Source organism: Malaya genurostris, chromosome 2, assembly GCF_030247185.1.
Source record: "Malaya genurostris strain Urasoe2022 chromosome 2, Malgen_1.1, whole genome shotgun sequence".
In the NCBI taxonomy this organism is placed as follows: domain Eukaryota; kingdom Metazoa; phylum Arthropoda; class Insecta; order Diptera; family Culicidae; genus Malaya; species Malaya genurostris.
In genome coordinates, this window is record NC_080571.1 from 283,438,160 (window position 1) to 283,456,899 (window position 18,740).

Sequence of the window (18,740 nt, forward strand, 5' to 3'; positions counted from 1 at the left end):
GTAGGATCCCGAAACTATAAATAAATAATTTAAATCCTCTTATTAGACAGACAGAATGATGAGACGATGATGATACCCGATTTATTTCATAGTCCGTTAGTGCATATCCTTGAACAGAATTGAATGAGCTGTCTTGTCAGCGATTCAAAATAACAGAACTTTTTAAAAAAAACTGTCTGGAGCAGTTGATGAATATCGAGGACACAACTCCTTCTTCAGCTTCAAGCAGTACGATTCACAACTTTAAACAAACTCCATTATATGTCTAAGTTGAAAAATTATTTCTTGTTATTTTCTTCAGCTTAAGAAAACAGTGTCTCGTTTTCTTCCTTGTTGCAGATTTGATGTACGCTTCCAATGAAAATTAAAAATTTAATTAAAAAATTAATAGAAAAATGTAATTAATATTAAAATTATATTGGTTTAAGTTTTATCGACTTTTCGCATAACTTGTATATGGTATTTTTATCAATATCATAAAGATTATGAAGATATAAAATTTTTTGAACATCATTTAGATTTTATGTAGATTTCCATTACAGGTCATAAGTTGTCATATGTCTTTTATGAAATACCATCTGCGTACAATTCATAAGACTTATCCAATGAATATAAATTATGTAACAAGTTAGGTTTAATCGGATTTCCATATACATTATATGGAATATTCTTATAACTTTCATTATGGTAACGTCTGTTTAGATTTAACGTACACTTTAAATAAAGATTATAAGTTTCCATATAACTTCTATAAATTATATTCTGCATATGATTCATATGACAAATCTAATGATTATAAATAAGATTTTCATATCAGTGTGTGATAATGCCTCTCTCTTTGTTATCGACACAGTCTCATTAGAATCTCATTAGAATCTCATAAGCCGTGTAGCATCCGGCGGTTTTATTTCTACCAAGAATTTATCCACTGGTTTCCTGTTCCATGTCGTAAAAGGCCACTAAAACGGCCACTATTTCCGTGCTTAAAAAACGTTTTCGTTAACGGAACATTTGTAGTTTTTGCCCTTACTTACTTACTCTTTCAGTCGTAGACCACGCAGGTCTCTGCTGTATACAAGAGGCGTCTCCATTCAACTCGGTTCATTGCTGTTCGCCGCCAGCCTCGGTAGCTGCAAAGGGTCCGCAGGTCGTCCTCAATTTGATCGATCCATCTTGCCCGCTGCGCGCCTCTTCTTCTTATACCGGTCGGATCATTATCGAGAATCATTTTAACCGGGTTGTTTTCCGACATTCTAACAACATGCCCGGCCCACCGTAACCGCCCGACCTTGGCCGTTTTGACGAGGGTTGGTCCTCCCAGCAACTGGTGCAGTTCATGGTTTATTCGCCTTCTCCACGTACCGTCTTCCATCCGCACTCCGCCAAAGATGGTTCGCAACACCTTCCGTTCAAAAACACCTAGTGCGCGTTGATCCTCCGCAAGCATTGTCCAGGACTCGTGCCCGTAGAGGATAACCTGTCTAATCAGCGTTTTGTAGATAGTTAACTTCGTACGACGGCGAATTTTGCTCGATCGAAGCGTCCTGCGCAGTCCAAAGTAAGTACGATTTCCTGACAATATGCGTCTCTGAATTTCTCTGCTGGTGTCATTATCGGCAGTCACCAGTGAGCCCAAGTACTCGAACTCGTCGACCATTTCGATTTCATCACCACCAATCAGAACTCATAATGGGTGGCTGACGTTACCTTCTCTCGAGCCCCTGCTTTTCATGTACTTTGTCTTTGACACATTGATGTCTAGTCCGATCCGCTTGGCCTCAGCTTTTAGTCCGATGTACGTATCTTCCATCTTCTCAAAGTTGCGTGCTATGATATCAATATCATCAGCGAAACCAAGTAGCTGGACGGACTTTCTGAAAATGGCACGATTTTCAGAAAGAAGTTTTTGCCTTTCCGGAGGTCAAAACACCGTGTCACAATTAGACTGACTAATTGAAGGCATAGACAGGAAATATGTCTAATTTTCGGCATATTTGCCGTATAACTGGTCATCGCCAAACGATGACATAATATTCTTTATAGTATTAGGTTGTACACGATGACATCACGAACGAACTGTCGATGAATCAAGTTCATCTTTTGACAGCTATCAGTGGTTTGTTTACAGGGTCCGGCACTCGAAGTGTAACCAATTAAAAAGGTCATAAATTCAGTTTGGAAAATTACTTTTACTTAATTCAAAGTACAAAATGTGTAAAAATAATACAAAATTCATAATTAATTCACTTTTACTCGATATGATCACCTTTTGCCTTGACTATGGCCTTGAGACGGTCAAAAAACGAATCGCAAGCTGCCCGAATGTGACTTGCAGGTGTATTTTGGCCCACTCGCGGACAATAACTTTTTTCAGCGCCTCGAGACTGGTGTATCTTTTAGTTCGGACTTTGCTCTCCAAAATGGCCCAAAGAGAATAATCCATTGGATTCGCATCTGGTGAATTCGAGAGCCATTGTGTGGACGTGATGAAGTTCGGAACGTTGTTTACCAGCCATTCTTGGTTCGCTCGAGCTTTGTGAGACGGTGCCGAGTCCTGCTGAAACGTCCATGGTCTGCCACCGAAATGTTTGTCTGCCCACGGCTTCAAAGCAACCTCCAGAATACTTTCCCGATAATATGTCGCATTTACCTTGACGCCAGGCTCGAAGGTCTGAAGTTGGTTACACTTCGAGTGCCGGACCCTGTATATATCTATTAATACGTATTCAAGTAAGAATGAACACATAAACAAACCACTGCACAGTGGGAAAGAAACTCCAGGAAACCCGCAAAGAAATCGGGAACCATGGAAAAATGGCAACAAACAAGAGTGTTTCTTATGTAAAAAAATCCAAGAAATTCAATGGAACGGTTTTTAATGCCCGCACGAATCGCCATCCTGCTTGTTTTACCCCAAATGCCCAGCAGTTTTAGGGGTTTCTTTAGTATTTATTCTGTAACATGAAAAGAAATCGAGTGCGGTCTAGTGAAATAGCTTGATTTCATTTAAAAATGTCTGGAGAATCGAATGGAAGAGTGTACACTGGCCTCACGAAACGTTTTGGGGGCTATTTTACCCCCATTTCCTCCATTTCATGATATCTTATTGTATGGGATGGGATGGATGGTGGATGGGATAGCCATCAATCTGTAGGTTTTAATAACAGCTTTAAAATAAAAATTATCAAAAAAAAATTTAAACGATACTTTTTTTTATTTAACTTTTTCGGATTATTTTGTAATTATCAATTTTTTTCAGTGTATATATTTTTTAGAGTGCCCTATCGATTCCCTACAATTTTTTCCTGAAAGCCATTTTTGTACAATTAACGGTTTCCGAGTTACAACGATTTGAAAAAGGCAATTTTTGGGAAATGCAAAAATACATACGCCCTTTTTAAAAATCAGTCGTGAGACGGATTGACCTCTCAATCGGTTCAAAACTTATGGTTTGCTATACTGAAGCCATGTGCAAAGTTTCATCCCAATCGGAGAGTGTGAGTCTGATGATCTGCTAAGCATTTCTGGAATTGCTCAACTAACAGTTCGGCTGAAAAGTTCGTATCGTTTAATAGAAACACACATTTTTTTTGCCAAAATTCGTTTTTATTATTCAACATAATTGCCATCAGAGGCGATACAGCGATTACAGCGATCTTCCAACTTTTCGATACCATTTTTGTAGTACGATTTGTCCTTTGCCTCAAAATAGGCCTCAGTTTCAGCGATTACCTCTTCATTGCTTCTAAATTTTTTACCAGCGAGCATTCTCTTGAGGTCTGAGAACAGGAAAAAGTCACTGGGGGCCAAATCTGGAGAATACGGTGGATGAGGGAGCAATTCGAAGCCCAATTCATTCAATTTCAGCATGGTTTTCATCGACTTGTGACACGGTGCATTGTCTTGATGAAACAAAACTTTTTTCTTTTTCAAATGAGGCCGTTTTTTTGAAACTTTGTCCTTCAAACGCTTTAATAACGCTATATAATAGTCACTGTTGATGGTTTTTCCCTTTTCAAGGTAGTCGATGAAAATTATACCATGCGAATCCCAAAATACAGACGCCATAACCTTACCGGCCGATTGTTGAGTTATTCCACGCTTTGGGTTCGGTTCATCGCGTGCAGTCCACTCAGCTGACTGTCGATTGGACTCCGGAGCAGGGTTTGGATGAATGAAGCAGTGAAGATGAGTATACATGCTTCACGGCGTATGATATTCATGAATATACCTGCTTTATGAATCATGTCGCTTTTGAGGAAGTGTGAGCCTTGGTGCTTTATTGAAGTGGCTGTCCATACACGAGAATAGAAGAGAGCGAACAATATTCACCCCTACTACTGTTTCTCCTTTTCTCGGTAAGAGAGAAGCTCTAGCCCCATAATTCACTGCAAGCAAATTAGCTTCACGGTGCTAGATAGTGATGAAGATTAAATATTCAGTTTTCGCTAGCAGACTGATGACTGGCTCTTAACTGTCGCATGTTTCTTCGAGGTCCCAACGCAGGTGTGCACTTCCACCGCTAGAGCGTTTATTAGAGTAAAGGTTTTGCTGTAATGGGGACATGTGTTTCTTACAGCTCTCGAAGCTCATAGCAATACACAATGAAAATTCAATGGAAAAATGTTCTACGCGGAATACTGATTAAAAGACTTATTTTTATCCTGCTGGTTGATTACCTATCATGCACTACTACGATTAAACCCAATTAAACACTATTCAGCAGGAATTTGATTTACACAAGTAACAAGAGTGCATGAGCTAGTTTCTCTCTAACAGCCAGCAAACGAAGCGTTTGTTTGTTTGCAGTATTTGGTGAGATCACCAGATCGTCATTGCGAATTGCTTCGCTCCTGTTACTTCTGTTTATAATATTCAAGTATAACTAAGAATTCTTACCCTCTACTAACTTGACACGAGTTGAATAAGTGATATGCAACAGTTTTCGTGGCATAAAGTCATCATTAACAGCCGTTCGCGTCGGAGAGCCAGTCATCAGCCTGTTAGCGAAAACTGAATATATAATCTTCATCACTTACTAGCCCCGTGAAGATCGTTAGCTTGCAATGAATTGTTTGTGAGAAGAACGACGTTCAGGACCACGAGAGAGCAAGCTATATTCACGGCTTCTGTGCTTCATGAAGACACTAATACCAGCACACTATACCATCTGTGCATATGTGGAATATATTTGCTTCCACTAGCGTTTTGTTTGTGTGGTTCTTTTTGGCTGGAAAGGTGTCCTCTTTGTGAGCGGTGGAATGCAATGGAAACTATATATTCATTCACCGGTGAATGAATATTCCAAACCCTGCTCCGGAGTGAAGTGATGGAGCCATGTTTCGTCCATTGTTATATATCGACGAAAAAAATCAGTTTTATTTCGATATACGACGTTCAGGACCAGCTCCAAACACTGCTCAGAATCATCAATTCGTTGTTGTTTTTGATCGATTGTGAGCTCACGCGGCACCCATTTTGCAGAAAGCTTTCTCATATCCAAATATTCGTGAATATTATGTCCAACACGTTTCTTTGGTATCTTTAGGGTGTCAGCTATCTCGATCAACTTCACTTTACGGTCATTGAAAATCATTTTGTGGATTTTTTTCACGTTTTCATCGGTAACAGCCTCTTTTGGACGTCCACTGCGTTCATCGTCTTCGGTGCTCATATGACCAGTACGAAATTTTGCAAACCACTTTCGAATTGTTGCTTCGCCCGGTGCAGAGTCTGGATAACACTCATCAAGCCATTTTTTGGTATCGGCGCCACTTTTTTTCATCAAAAAGTAGTGTTGCATCAACACACGAAATTCCTTTTTTTCCATTTTTCACAATAACAAAAGTAGCTTCACTCAAAATACAATATCTCACAAACTAATAATCAGACAGCTGTCAAATTTATACACGTATCTTTTGAAGGTTGGTACTAACTGAAAATGGTATGGATTTAATTCTAGTTGCGCCCTCTCATAGAAACGATACGAACTTTTCAGCCGATCTGTTATGTAACGAAAACCGCGAAAATGTTACCACAGATACGAGACTCGAACCCTTAGCTAGCTCCTAACCGTGGAAATTGTTGTGCCAATTAAACTACCCTGTATATGAAGACACATGAAGAGACAGTCCAATCAACTAGAAGAACCAAGCATGCTTCGCTTTACTTCACCACATCATTCAATTATAGTTCTATCTCTATAAAAAAAACCCATCCAACAGAAAACAAACACACACCACGTCACAAGTCTATCCTCGATATTCTGCTTTGCCGCCAGACACTGATTTGAGATTTGACTGCCTAGGTGGTTCTTCAGCGTAATCATCTATTTGATGATCTCATCGGATATGTGGTAGCAGCAGAGACGATTGTGGTCTCGAACACAATATATTGAATATTAATCAAACCTACGAATAAGTTCAACCGAGTCATACATGCCACCTACGACGAGTTAGGCTACATTATCCACTTGAACACTGTTTACAAAAGAACCGATGCTAGAATTTCTTAGTCAGAGTTTCCAGGTCATTTTTTTCTAACATCTGTATCCGACGCAAAACTCTATCTGTATCAAATTTGTAGCAGAATCGCTTTTTGATTGGGGGTTTCACTTGAGAGAGCAAACTAAGGTCCCGCTTCCACCTTTTATCATGTCAGCCCAAGCCAAAACCGAAAATTGGTATTTATCTGTATGAACAGCCGGTATTTTTGGAAAACATATCTGTATTATGGTATAGAAGTCAAAAATCGGTTTCAGTACCGATATACCTGGCAACGTTGGCTGCAGTACGCTCTATCGCCAGTCATTTATTGGTTCGTGTGAATGCGTTTAAACGTTCAGTTGTGTGGCTTGTTTGTGTCCACGAACTTCCGTATATTCTCATCGCGCGCTTTAACTTCCTCGAAAACTCGATTATAGAAGAACAATTATTTGATCGCGAATTATAGAAGAACAATTATTTGATCGCTAGCGTAATTACGATCGTAACAGTGTGTGTGAAATTCCTGCAGTTCTAAATATCTTCAGTTGATTGACTTTGTTCCCATTAGAAAACTCATTTTTGGAGGTGTCTGCACAAATTGTTGATGCTCTTTGCCCACTGTGCGTTGGCTCATTACCTGGCTTGAGAATGACTAGGAATAATCCATCGCAGTCGAATAAAAATCGAAATCGACCGTGTTTGTGACCATAACCTTTCCTACGTCCATCGGACCGGTCAAGGCCAGCGATAACAGCGGTGAATAAAGAAAGCACTGTTTATTGTATGTCATTACCGTTCCGAACTGAGTTTGGTGTGTGTGTGAATTCATACCAAGCCGTAATTAAAACAGTGAATGTCAAATAGATGCAACAGTTTGTTTGCTCGAATAATTTCACCTTTGTTGATTTACGTTCCATTTGCTTAGTGCGTATTGAGTGACCCACTAGTGATGTAAACTATGTGTGATAAATTGCAATGATTATAATTAATTTACTTTAGAATTAAGGAACAACAAAAAAAAACATTTTAACATTTTCATTGCTCGCACACGATCTAATCGAAGTAATATTCTCATTCGTTCACAGAAAGCGTGCATAGTTCCGGAAGATGAAATCTCGAAGAAACTACCAAAAGAGATTCTCCTACGAATTTTATCCTATCTTGACGTGACCTCGCTGTGCCGGTGTGGACAGGTAAGTAACTTTTTCGCACCGGATTCGAATAGTATTTTTTAGCACACTGTTAGAAGAAAACTTTATACTGGATTAATTATCTCTTCCAGAAGAAAACTTTATACTGGATTAACCATCATAAACACTGTAAGAACTGAGCTATCAGATGTCCAATTGCGTCAGAAATCAGATCAGAGGCGTTTTGCTTTCGATAAAGTGATCGTGAACACTATATTGAAGAGCATGTGCTTTTAACGATTTATTTCAATATTGTTAGGACATAGAGCCGTATTGAGCTTGTTTTTTGGTTTTTGTCAGTACCTAATGATAAAACGACCCCGTTGGCACGATTGTCATCTGCCTATGGCTTGAAACCGAAATTTTTGGTTCTTTGGTTCTAGTTCGCTGTCAAATGCTGTGTTTAAGCAGTGTTCACATCTTTTTTCATTCGGTTGCACCAACATCAGGAAACGATTTCGAAGGAATATAATCAAACTATAATAAACCATATTTTTTTTTATTCAAAAAGAATTCGAATTACTGATTTCTTATAAAATACAAGATTAGGGTTATACTTATATTGGGGTTTAACGAAATTAACTTTTGACAGCAGTGTGGTTTGATTGTATTAACTTGTGTATGCAGTCTAATATGGGATGCACACGATATGCTTTGATTTTTTTTTCATCTTGCTTGAATTGTCAGTGAAAGTGTGATAAAACTGAGTTTCCAGTGATTAGGGTATTGAATACCAGTGATAAAGAAAAAAGTGTTGGTAAAGGGACAGCTTAAATAATTTCTAAATTAATATGTGTTATTGCCTGTTGCGATGCAAATCTTTCGAAGCCTGAGTCAAAAGGTGGCGTTTCCAGCCACAGGTAGATATAAACAAACCATTTCTGATAGCAAAGCGAGTTGGAAAAATGGTTAATCGCCATTCAAATATTTACGGGTCAAACAATACAAAATGTTTCAAAACGAAGGATTTGTGAGTCACTTCAGTTCGGGAAAAATAAATGTAGTTGGAAATCAACTACGTTTGGTCATGGTTCCATACCAGTATTTTTTTCTAAAACGAATCCTTGTGAAACATATGTTTTAGTCGATATTAACATAAGGCGCTTGCTAATCGTTAGAGAACATTTACAGAGTACAACTCGAGCTTTTATTCCTTAGCCACGGTGATAGCTCCAAAACCGGGTCTCAATGCTTCAAATAGTTCATATTTTAATGTGGAACACATTTTTGTTTTCTATATAGGGGTGCAAACTAGAAACTCAAGAAAAATACATGTAGAAATGTGGTCAGGTTTTGAACAATTACAGCTCAGTCAATTTTGTATCAATTATTAATATCATGTCACCATTTGATTGGAAATATTTCTACGTATTGATTTGAATGTTCATAGCCATGTATTTTTAATAGTATATCGTTGAAATGTTGAATAATAGCTAGCAGTGTCCTATTTTGCATGCAAAAAGTCTCTGGCATACCGGATCTCCCTGCCATAGTCGACGGTTTTGAAGGAGCAAGCGATATATCAAAGGGAAAGCAGCGCTCTGATTGGTCAAACGATGCAAAAGCGAAGCTGTTAGAAGCACGCGAAGCTATAAATAGAAGCAAAATTATAGCTAACGTTTCAGTCCTACACGTAGCTTGCTAGAGGTAGGTTGTTGCTAGACAGCAAGACAGAAAGTGCCATAAAACGATTTGAAGCTTTAATTGCTATGCCCTGATCTTGTGTCATGAAAGATTGGATGAAATCCCGTGTTATGTCGTTTCGCCTGAGAAATTGACAACTACCCCAGGGTAAATTTTGAGTGCATAAGACTAATTTCTTATTTATATAAGATGAACTCGATTGATAATGAGAAAAAGTTTATCGCTTCAACCGAAATCGCAGAATGGTAGTAATGGTAAAGATACGCTATAAAAATAACTACTTGTATACAAAACTTGAACACAAGCTTGGCGAAAAGAAGCTTATCTGTATCGCAATCATGTACAAACATATAATTGCATACATTTGGGCTATTGATGTAATTTCGTCTGCTAAAAAAAATACAAATCATGACAAATCTGTATAAAATGTTCAAACCGACGTATGTAACAATGAGAGATTCTCTTTGTTTACTTTCTCTTTCGATTATTACGGTACTATTAGCAATTCTCCACTCCAATTATTTACCGATAATAATAACTAATCTGCACTGAAGAAATTACCGAATAAAGCAGGAATGTTTCGCAATAATCGAAAGAGAAAGTAAACAAAGAGAATCTCTCATTGTTACATACGTCGTTTTGAACATTTTATACAGAAATATAGTCTATATTCTGGGTTCGCGTGTTCGGTGTTGGTTCATAATAAAGACTAAGCAGACTCCTCGTGCATTTGCGGATTCAAAAGTGTGACGATTAGTTGAAAATGTCCATCATTAGAAATTTTGGTTGCCTTGTTTCACATCAATGGCTCGAACAACCCCTTGGGGCTGATCCTTGTAGTTTTTTGTAATGTATTGTTTGAAATTAAAATCTCAATAAAATTAATATTTTGAAGGTTTCGTGAAGATGCAAAATTAGAAGATTTGATTCAATGTGCGAACATAATATTCTTTCCATTCTTTCTATATTTTTACTTATACTTAATAAAAATACAAACGAAGCACAACAGGAACTTTATTGGAATGAAAGATGATTTGAGACATAATTTACTTCTATTTATACGTTATAAGTGCAACTAATAACTTATTTTTACAACATATACTAGACAATAACATAATTTAACCGAACGGTTGCCAATAAAAATTTTCGACTTTTGATTACTCTGCTCCGTATTGAAAATTTTATGATTTTCAGTATAAAACCGAGTTTCTATAACTACATCCTGTGCGCATCAAAATGGTATGAACGTTGCTTAACATATTGTTGACAACAACGCCACCAAAACAAAATACGTTGGCTTCAGGAACCAGCTGCCATAGCAGGAGGGGGGGAAACAGGTTGAGCATTGCACAGTGGTCCGAAACGGGAAATTAGCGTGACAAAAATATTTTCACTATTAAATATTAGTTTTTTGTAGTTGGTGTCTTCACAAAAGTTGTTTATAATCAAATGACGCTCCTTTTGATGAAGAAAGTTACTAGGGTGGTCCTCATTTAGATTGAAATCTGATATCTAACTTTCTTAATTGAACTCAAAACTGATTTTGTTGTACACTAAAGTTGAAGTAAATTTTATTTTGAGCACTTTGTTGAAAAAAGCACCTCTCTAGCTCTTTATTTGATCGAGTTACATCAATTTTCCCGAGTAAAAGTAGGGTGGCTCCTGAAAAATCACTTTTTTTGTTCTAATTTTTTTATGAAACGTTCTACGGAAAAGTTGTCTTCAGAAAAGTTGTTGAAATAATTATTGCGCATAATTTTGCTCTATCAAGTTTTTTCATATGAGCTACCAGTAAAAAGTTATGATTGTTTTTTCATCAAAAACTAGTCAAGCTTCAAGTATCAATATTGATTAGATGCCAGATTGATAAAAATGTATCCTATGCGGTTCCTGAAAGGTCATAATATAAGTAAAAATTTAAGAGAAAATTGGAAGGGTGTTATTTTTTTAACTTATTTAAATTAGTTTTAAAAATACCTTCAAAAAATTCAAAAACATTGCATAACTCCTAAACGCCTTAACGTATCAACATATTTTGTTCAACAAAAACATAGTATCAAATTAGTTCTACAAGTGTTCCATACATTGTCCATTCGAGAAATGAGATACACAAAAACTACAGCCGAAAATAGATTTGTTGTAATTTAAAGTACTTCCTGAAACCCAAGAAAATCATTAGTTTGTTAAAATGAGTAGAATGTATTTATTCGAACCAAAACTCATTGTGCATCGTTTTCCGGTTTTTACAGGCTATTCGGTACGCAAGTGAATACGAAAGAAGGATCGATTCGGTACGCAAGTGGATGACGTCTCGGCACGACGTTGATAAAAATATTTGCATTTTACTAGCTTGCACCAGCTTGTTGGGATGGTTGTCGAGATCATGAAAATTTCTGTTCATTGATTTATCATGGCCAACTAGTTCGGAATAACCATATTACACAGTATCTCTAATCCTCAGTTGCTCAAACTCAATTCAAGTAGTTATTTTGGTAATAAGTTAATTAAAATTGTTCTGCAATCTATTTTCGGCTGTAGTTTTTGTGTGTTTCATTTCTCGAAAAGACAATGTATGAAACACTTATAGAACTAATTTGATACTATGATTTTGCTGAAGGAAGTATGTTGATACGTTAAGGCGTTTAAGAGTTATGCAATGCTTTTGAGTTTTTTAACGGTATTTTTAAAACTAATTTAAATAAGTTAAAAAAATAACACCCTTCCAATTTTGTCTTAAATATTTATTTATATTATGACCTCTCAGGAACCAGATAGGATACATTTTTATCGATCTGGCATCTAATGAATATTGATATTTGAAGCTTGACTAGTTTTTGAAGAAAAAATAATCATAGCTTTTTTACTGGTAGCTCATATGAAAAAGCTTTGTAGAGCAAAATTATGCGCAATAATTAGTACAACAACTCTTCTGAAGACAACTTTTACGTAGAATGTTTCACAAAAAAGTTAGAACAAAAAAAGTGATTTTTCAGGAGCCACCCAACTTTTACTCCGGAAAATTGATGTAACTCGATCAAATCTAGCTAGAGAGGTGCTTTTTTCAGCAATGTTGCTCAGAATAAATTTTCCTACAACTTTATCTTACAACAAAATCATTTTTGAGTTCAATTAAGAAAGCTAGATTTCAGATTTCAATCTAAATGAGGACCACCCTAGTAACTTTCTTCATCAAAAGGAGCGCCATTTGATTACAAACAACTTTTGTGAAGACACCAACTACAAAAAACTAATATTTAATAGTGAAAATATTTTTGTCACGCTAATTTCCCGTTACGGACCATAGTGCATTGAACAGAAGAACCCGAGCATGTTCAGCTGTGCTTGGGCGCCTTGCAGTACTGACAGCTATCACTAGTTTGTTTATGTGTTCATTCTAATTTGAATTAGGTTTTGCACGAGCATGACATAACCTCACAAAAATGAACAGAATGAACTTTTTTTGACAGTCGACGTGTACTTGTTTACAGTTTAAAAGTTCATCAGAAGTTCATCGTTCGAATGTAAAAATTGTAAGACGCCTCACACTCAACAGATTCATACATATATCGCTCCTTGATGCTGGAAACACATACAGGGCAATCTATTTAGTTATTTTGACTGTGGAATACGTTTTTAACAGGCACTTTTTCGTCATTTTTTTCAATTTTTAACTTGCAGTCGCAAAACAAAACAAGTACACGGCAACTGTCAAAGATGAACTTGATTCATCGGCAGTTCATTTGTGTCGTCATCGTGCAAAACCTAATACGTGTTAATTAGGTTTTGCACGATGACGACACAAATGAACTGCCGATGAATCAAGTTCATCTTTGACAGTTGCCGTGTACTTGTTTTGTTTTGCGACTGCAAGTTAAAAATTGAAAAAAATGACGAAAAAGTGCCTGTTAAAAACGTATTCCACAGTGAAAATAACTAAATAGATTGCCCTGTATGTGTTTCCAGCATCAAGGAGCGATATATGTATGAATCTGTTGAGTGTGAGGCGTCTTACAATTTTTACATTCGAACGATGAACTTCTGATGAACTTTTAAACTGTAAACAAGTACACGTCGACTGTCAAAAAAAGTTCATTCTGTTCATTTTTGTGAGGTTATGTCATGCTCGTGCAAAACCTAATAGATATGTAAACAAACCACAGGTAAATGTCAAAAAATGAACTTTATTCATCATGAGTTCATAGGTGATGTCATCTTGTAAAACCTAATTGCTTCCGCCATTCATTACTCTATACGACGAATGAGCAATAGAATCGTTCAGCGCAGCTGCAGCACTCATACCAACAGACTGAGTTAGCGGTTTCGATGCTATCGCCCCGTTTACACTTCGGCTGGCTGCCAGTGTTCTGCCCTCTTACGAAAAAACATTCAATTGTGGTCCAATGATCCAACGTATTAGACCAACGAAGGATCACCGTTGAACGTTTTTACCTTTCTCATATAGAAAGTTTATGCAATCACTTGAAAAACCGACCAGTGAAAATTGGCCCGGAGGGCCAAGTGTCATATACCATTCGACTCAGTTCATCGAGCTGAGCAATGTCTGTGTGTGTGTGTCAAATAATCTCACTAGGTTTTCTCGGAGATGGCTGAACCGATTTTGACAAACTTAGATTCAAATGAAAGGTCTCATGGTCCCATACGGAATTCCCGAATTTCATCCGGATCCGACTTCCGATTCCGGAGTTATAGGGTAAAGTGTGTTCAATATTGTACACCGTCACTTAAACCGGTGAAACAAACTACAAAAATCGATAGTCATTATCAGTAGGCAACTAAACAAACCGATTTCGGGTATCCTGGTTCCCGGTATCCGGTTCCGGAAGTTCCGGAAATAGTGGTCATATATATCAAAATGGATCTCACTAACTTTTCTCAGCGATGGTTTGACCGATTTCCACAAACTTAGATTGAAATGAAATTCAATGTAATTTAGAGAGCGTACTAGTAGAGTTTGTATGTCATGTTAGTTGGTGACCGTACGAACCGACTTTGATTATACCGGTTCTCGGGTTCCGGTGCCGGAAGTGCATATAATAGTGAATCCACTTCGTGTTCTTAAGGATGACCTATGCAATCGAAGCACTGTTTTATTCTGTATGTTATACACAAACAATCTCTTGGTTTCTTTCAAAAATCGAAGAGAAAAATTTTCAATAGAATACCACAATATTATATACATGAGAAAGGCATCATTACACCACTAGGTGGATTAAAACAGGTTTTTTCATTATTAGATTAGATCATATTATCTACCAAGTTGAAGTCGATTAATTCCTCACCCTACTAATATCGAAGCTAAGCTAAGCTGGAAAAGGGAAAGTTTTGTAAAGTTTGCTATTAAAACACTTCCAGGATAGTCCTTCACCGACCTTGCAGAAAACTATTAGTACGACAAGTGAATCGAGCTTAATGTTTTAATGATTTTTTTCGTTCATTCCCGCAGGTATCTCGATACTGGAACATTCTGGCACTAGACGGATCGAATTGGCAAAAAATCAACCTATTTGACTTTCAACGTGACATTGAGGTACAAAGATTTTATTTTGTTATGCAGTCATATCCATTAACTTACGTTGCAAACCATTTCCAGGGTCTCGTAATCGAGAACATCTCGCTGCGATGCGGTGGTTTTCTGAAAAATCTTTGCCTACGGGGCTGCCAGTCGGTGGGCAGCCAATCGATACGAACTCTTGCTCAACACTGCCATAACATAGAACAGCTGGACCTGGCCGAGTGTAAGAAAATCACCGACGTTGCCATACAGCCACTCAGCAGGTACTGCGCAAAGCTCACCGCCATCAACCTCGAATCCTGCTCGCAGATCACCGACTGCAGTCTGAAAGCCCTATCGGATGGATGTCCGGTAAGATGGATTGCAATAGCTTTCCTCCGACTTCAACCGTTTAACTGATGCGCTTGTGTTTTTTTTTTGCAGAACCTAACGGAGATCAACGTTTCCTGGTGCAACCTTATAACAGAGAACGGCGTCGAGGCAATAGCTAGGGGCTGCAACAAAGTGAAAAAGTTTAGTTGCAAAGGTAAGAGGCTCATGTGTTAGTAGATCGATACCCCCTATAAAAACCCATCATCATGCAGTATGCATGAAAATGTAGGGCAACCTACATAATGTTGTTAAAATGCATCATCATGATGCATGGTGAACTGTATTCTAGCAGTCGATTGTTTTCCATTCGCCACTCAAAACGGTTTATTCTTCGTATAAACGTTCCATTGAACATTGACCCGAATCACTTGTTTTTTTTGGCTCAGGTTCTATTTTCAAAAAAACCGCAACAAAAAACTTGTCGACAGATTCCGGTGACCGGAAGTCTCCTCAATAAAATCACACCTTGGTTTCTATGTATCAAATTAACGTATTTCATTAAAGTAGTATACAGCATTGCTATATACCTATGAATATAAGCCTTTCAAATCTACTTTAATTTGTTTGTCTATGTTTGCGTATCTTTATAGCGGATTATTGGTAATGTGATACATTTGTGTATTCTGCGTTCACTTGGTTTACAAAAATAATTGCACTTATGATTCTATTATCTTTTGCAATTCCAAGACATTCGGCGTTAAACAAACATTTCGAATTTCATGTACCCCACCTTTGGTAATTCGAAAATTTTCAAACTTTGATCGCCGGGCGGCACCGATTACCCATGCCCGATTTAATTTAAATTTTGCCTAGGGATTTTTTGAAGGTGCTTAATCGCTTTACGAAATAAGGGATGACCGTTTTTCAGGGTGGCCCTTATTTTTCAACAAGCGAAAAGCTTAGCTTCCAACCTCCTAGTTTAGCTTAACCGGATTTCATTTTGGCGGCCCTTATCTACCATCAGTTTTTGAAATTGTCATCTGTAAAATTATTTTTCATGATATTATTGCTATAGCTTGAGCGATTACCCCAGGTAGCTACTCCGTTACTGATCGGGATTAGCTGAAATTGTATTCCTAAATTCTTAAATAATCAGACCTGGGACTGGCCAATCATCTTTCAATGTACATCTTCTGGTAACCGTACCGGCGCCAGCCAGGCCCGAACGTACATCGACTAAGGACTGGGAAGGGATGTTAGTCCAACTTTTGTTGTTACTAGAGACGGTATATACAGGGTCCGCAATGTAACTTTTTTTAAAACATGCAATAAAACACAACGGTTCATCCGATGTCAAATTTAATTTTTCATATTAAAGTACAATCCTTCCGGTTAATTGTGGAATATAATTTCATTCAAATGGCTGCCTCGGTTGGCCTTGCAGTACGCCATACGGTCGGTCCAGTTTTTAGTACATTTTCGATTGTATGCAGCTTTATTTCAGCCATGGCTGCACGAATGTTGTCCTTCAAGGCTTGAATTGTCTCTGGCTTGTCCACATAACACTTATCTTTGACAGCCCCCCAAAGATAATAGTCTAACGGCGTCAAATCGGCCAAACGACATCCGAATTTCGACTGATAATTCAATCTTCGAAGACCGTGCGCAGAAGATCGATCGTAGCGTTGGCTGTGTGGCACAGAGCGCCGTCTTTCTGGAACCAAATGATGTCCAAGTCTTCCTCTTTAAGTGTCGGGAAAAACCAATCTCTAATCATGGCGCGGTAGTGCTCGCCATTGACCGTGGCGGCAGCTCCTGCCTCATTTTCGAAGAAAAATGGCCCAATGATGCCGCCAGACCAAAATCCGCACCACTCTCTGTGCATGCATCGGCTTCTCCATGATAACGTGCGGGTTTTCCGTCCCCCAGATGCGACAATTTTGCTTATTAACATACCCGCCGAGATGAAAATGTGCCTCATCTGAGAAGATGATTTTTTGGTAAATCAATGGTCGCAACATTACCATGATTTTCAAAGTAAAACTGCACTATTTTCACGCGTTCCTCAAGCGTATACACAACCATTTTCGTTCCGCGGAAGAATAAAACTAAGTTTCTGTCAAATCAGAAGTGACATTGAGGTTACCAATGTCGAAATAACCGCTAGTTCAAAAAAAAAAAAGTTGGATGGCGGACCCTGTACTACTGTGCATTCCACAAGTGTTACGGGGAAAGGATATTTGTTAGTGTAATTTTCAGTAATGGTAGTATTCGCGCGCGACTCAGTATGTTCCGGTTTTAAGATGCTCGGATGCACCACTGAACTCACAGACTTCCCGAGTGAACGTTCCAACAATATCTCAAACTGAAGTCCCGGGAAGTATTGATTCATATTTCTTATTCGTGGAAACTAAAGGAGCCCGGGTTGGCGGTTCAATGCAAAGGGCGCTGATCTTACAAGCCAGTGGTCGTATTTTCGAGGACCAGCCTGGAAGGATTCTTAGTGTCAGTATGATCGCAGTACTAACCATGCAATGATATTGTACGCTATAAAGTCTGTTCAAACAGAAAGGCCAAATTCCCCAAAAGGAATGTAATGCCAAGACTTTGCTTTGGAAACTGAAGGAAAATTCGGAATACTATCGCGTAACGAATAAAAACTAACATATTTTTTCTAAAGGCCTTACCTGCTACAAAATAAACGAGTTGATAGGATTTAGACAAAATAGTTGATTCATTGTATTGACATATTCTATAAATTATATCAAATCGTTTTAAGTCGCCAAACGAAGGTCCACAGATTTCACGCGCGTCTGGATTGTTTATTATTTCCACTTCAATATTTTAATTATTTATTTTAATGGAAATAAATGACTAAAATAAGGATTATAATGAATGTTTCGTTTTCATACATCGAGATACACGAAAAATACTTCAATCCTCAACTAGCGGGCCAATTAAAATGTTTTTGTTTTTTGGAATGAGATTTCCGTAAGAGCTTGAATTAAATGAATATTTTGAAAATTTTGCCCGGGAAACCCGGGGAAAAACTGGGAAATTGAAATGGGCAATCCACTTGCTCCCACAGACATTACCGCGGCGTAGGACTGCATTCGAGATGTGTATCGATTTGATATCGTTTGACCGTTTAAGATTTGTTGTAGTACTGAAAAGGACCATTTGGTTTCAAAAGATTGCGTTTGTATTCTAGGAAGTAGGGCGGCGATTTAAGACAGTTTTCTAAATAAGTTCTTTATGTTACTTTTGGAGTCCTAAAAATGACCGTTAGTGGCTTTTTCTCCATAAATACGTTTACACTGAAGTCTTTTTTTATGCGAATTTACGTGCCGCATAAAAAAACCGCATAACTCTGAAAAGTCTGAACTGCTGCTAACTCTGCTATATAAACAGATGCAGGTTCTTGAAGCTTGAATGAGGCCGAAACATTATTGTTGAATATACCAAACCCAGTAGCCTCTTCAATTCGTGATCCGTCCGTGTGAAATATTTTCTCAGTGTCAATATGCCTGAACTTGTGAATATTTTTGGGATTTCCATCGAGCGTAGGTGTTCCGG

General features: G+C 37.8%; 1 protein-coding gene across 1 annotated transcript in view; it reads left to right on the top strand.

The window, feature by feature from the left end:
- Window positions 1-18,740, top strand: part of LOC131430342 (F-box/LRR-repeat protein 20) — a 37,928-nt gene that overhangs the window by 14,206 nt on the left and 4,982 nt on the right. The window contains exons 2-5 of the mRNA XM_058595240.1: window positions 7,571-7,678; window positions 14,784-14,867; window positions 14,931-15,203; window positions 15,276-15,378. Coding sequence (XP_058451223.1) covers window positions 7,571-7,678; window positions 14,784-14,867; window positions 14,931-15,203; window positions 15,276-15,378 — 568 coding nt within the window. The remainder of the gene's footprint in view (window positions 1-7,570; window positions 7,679-14,783; window positions 14,868-14,930; window positions 15,204-15,275; window positions 15,379-18,740) is intronic.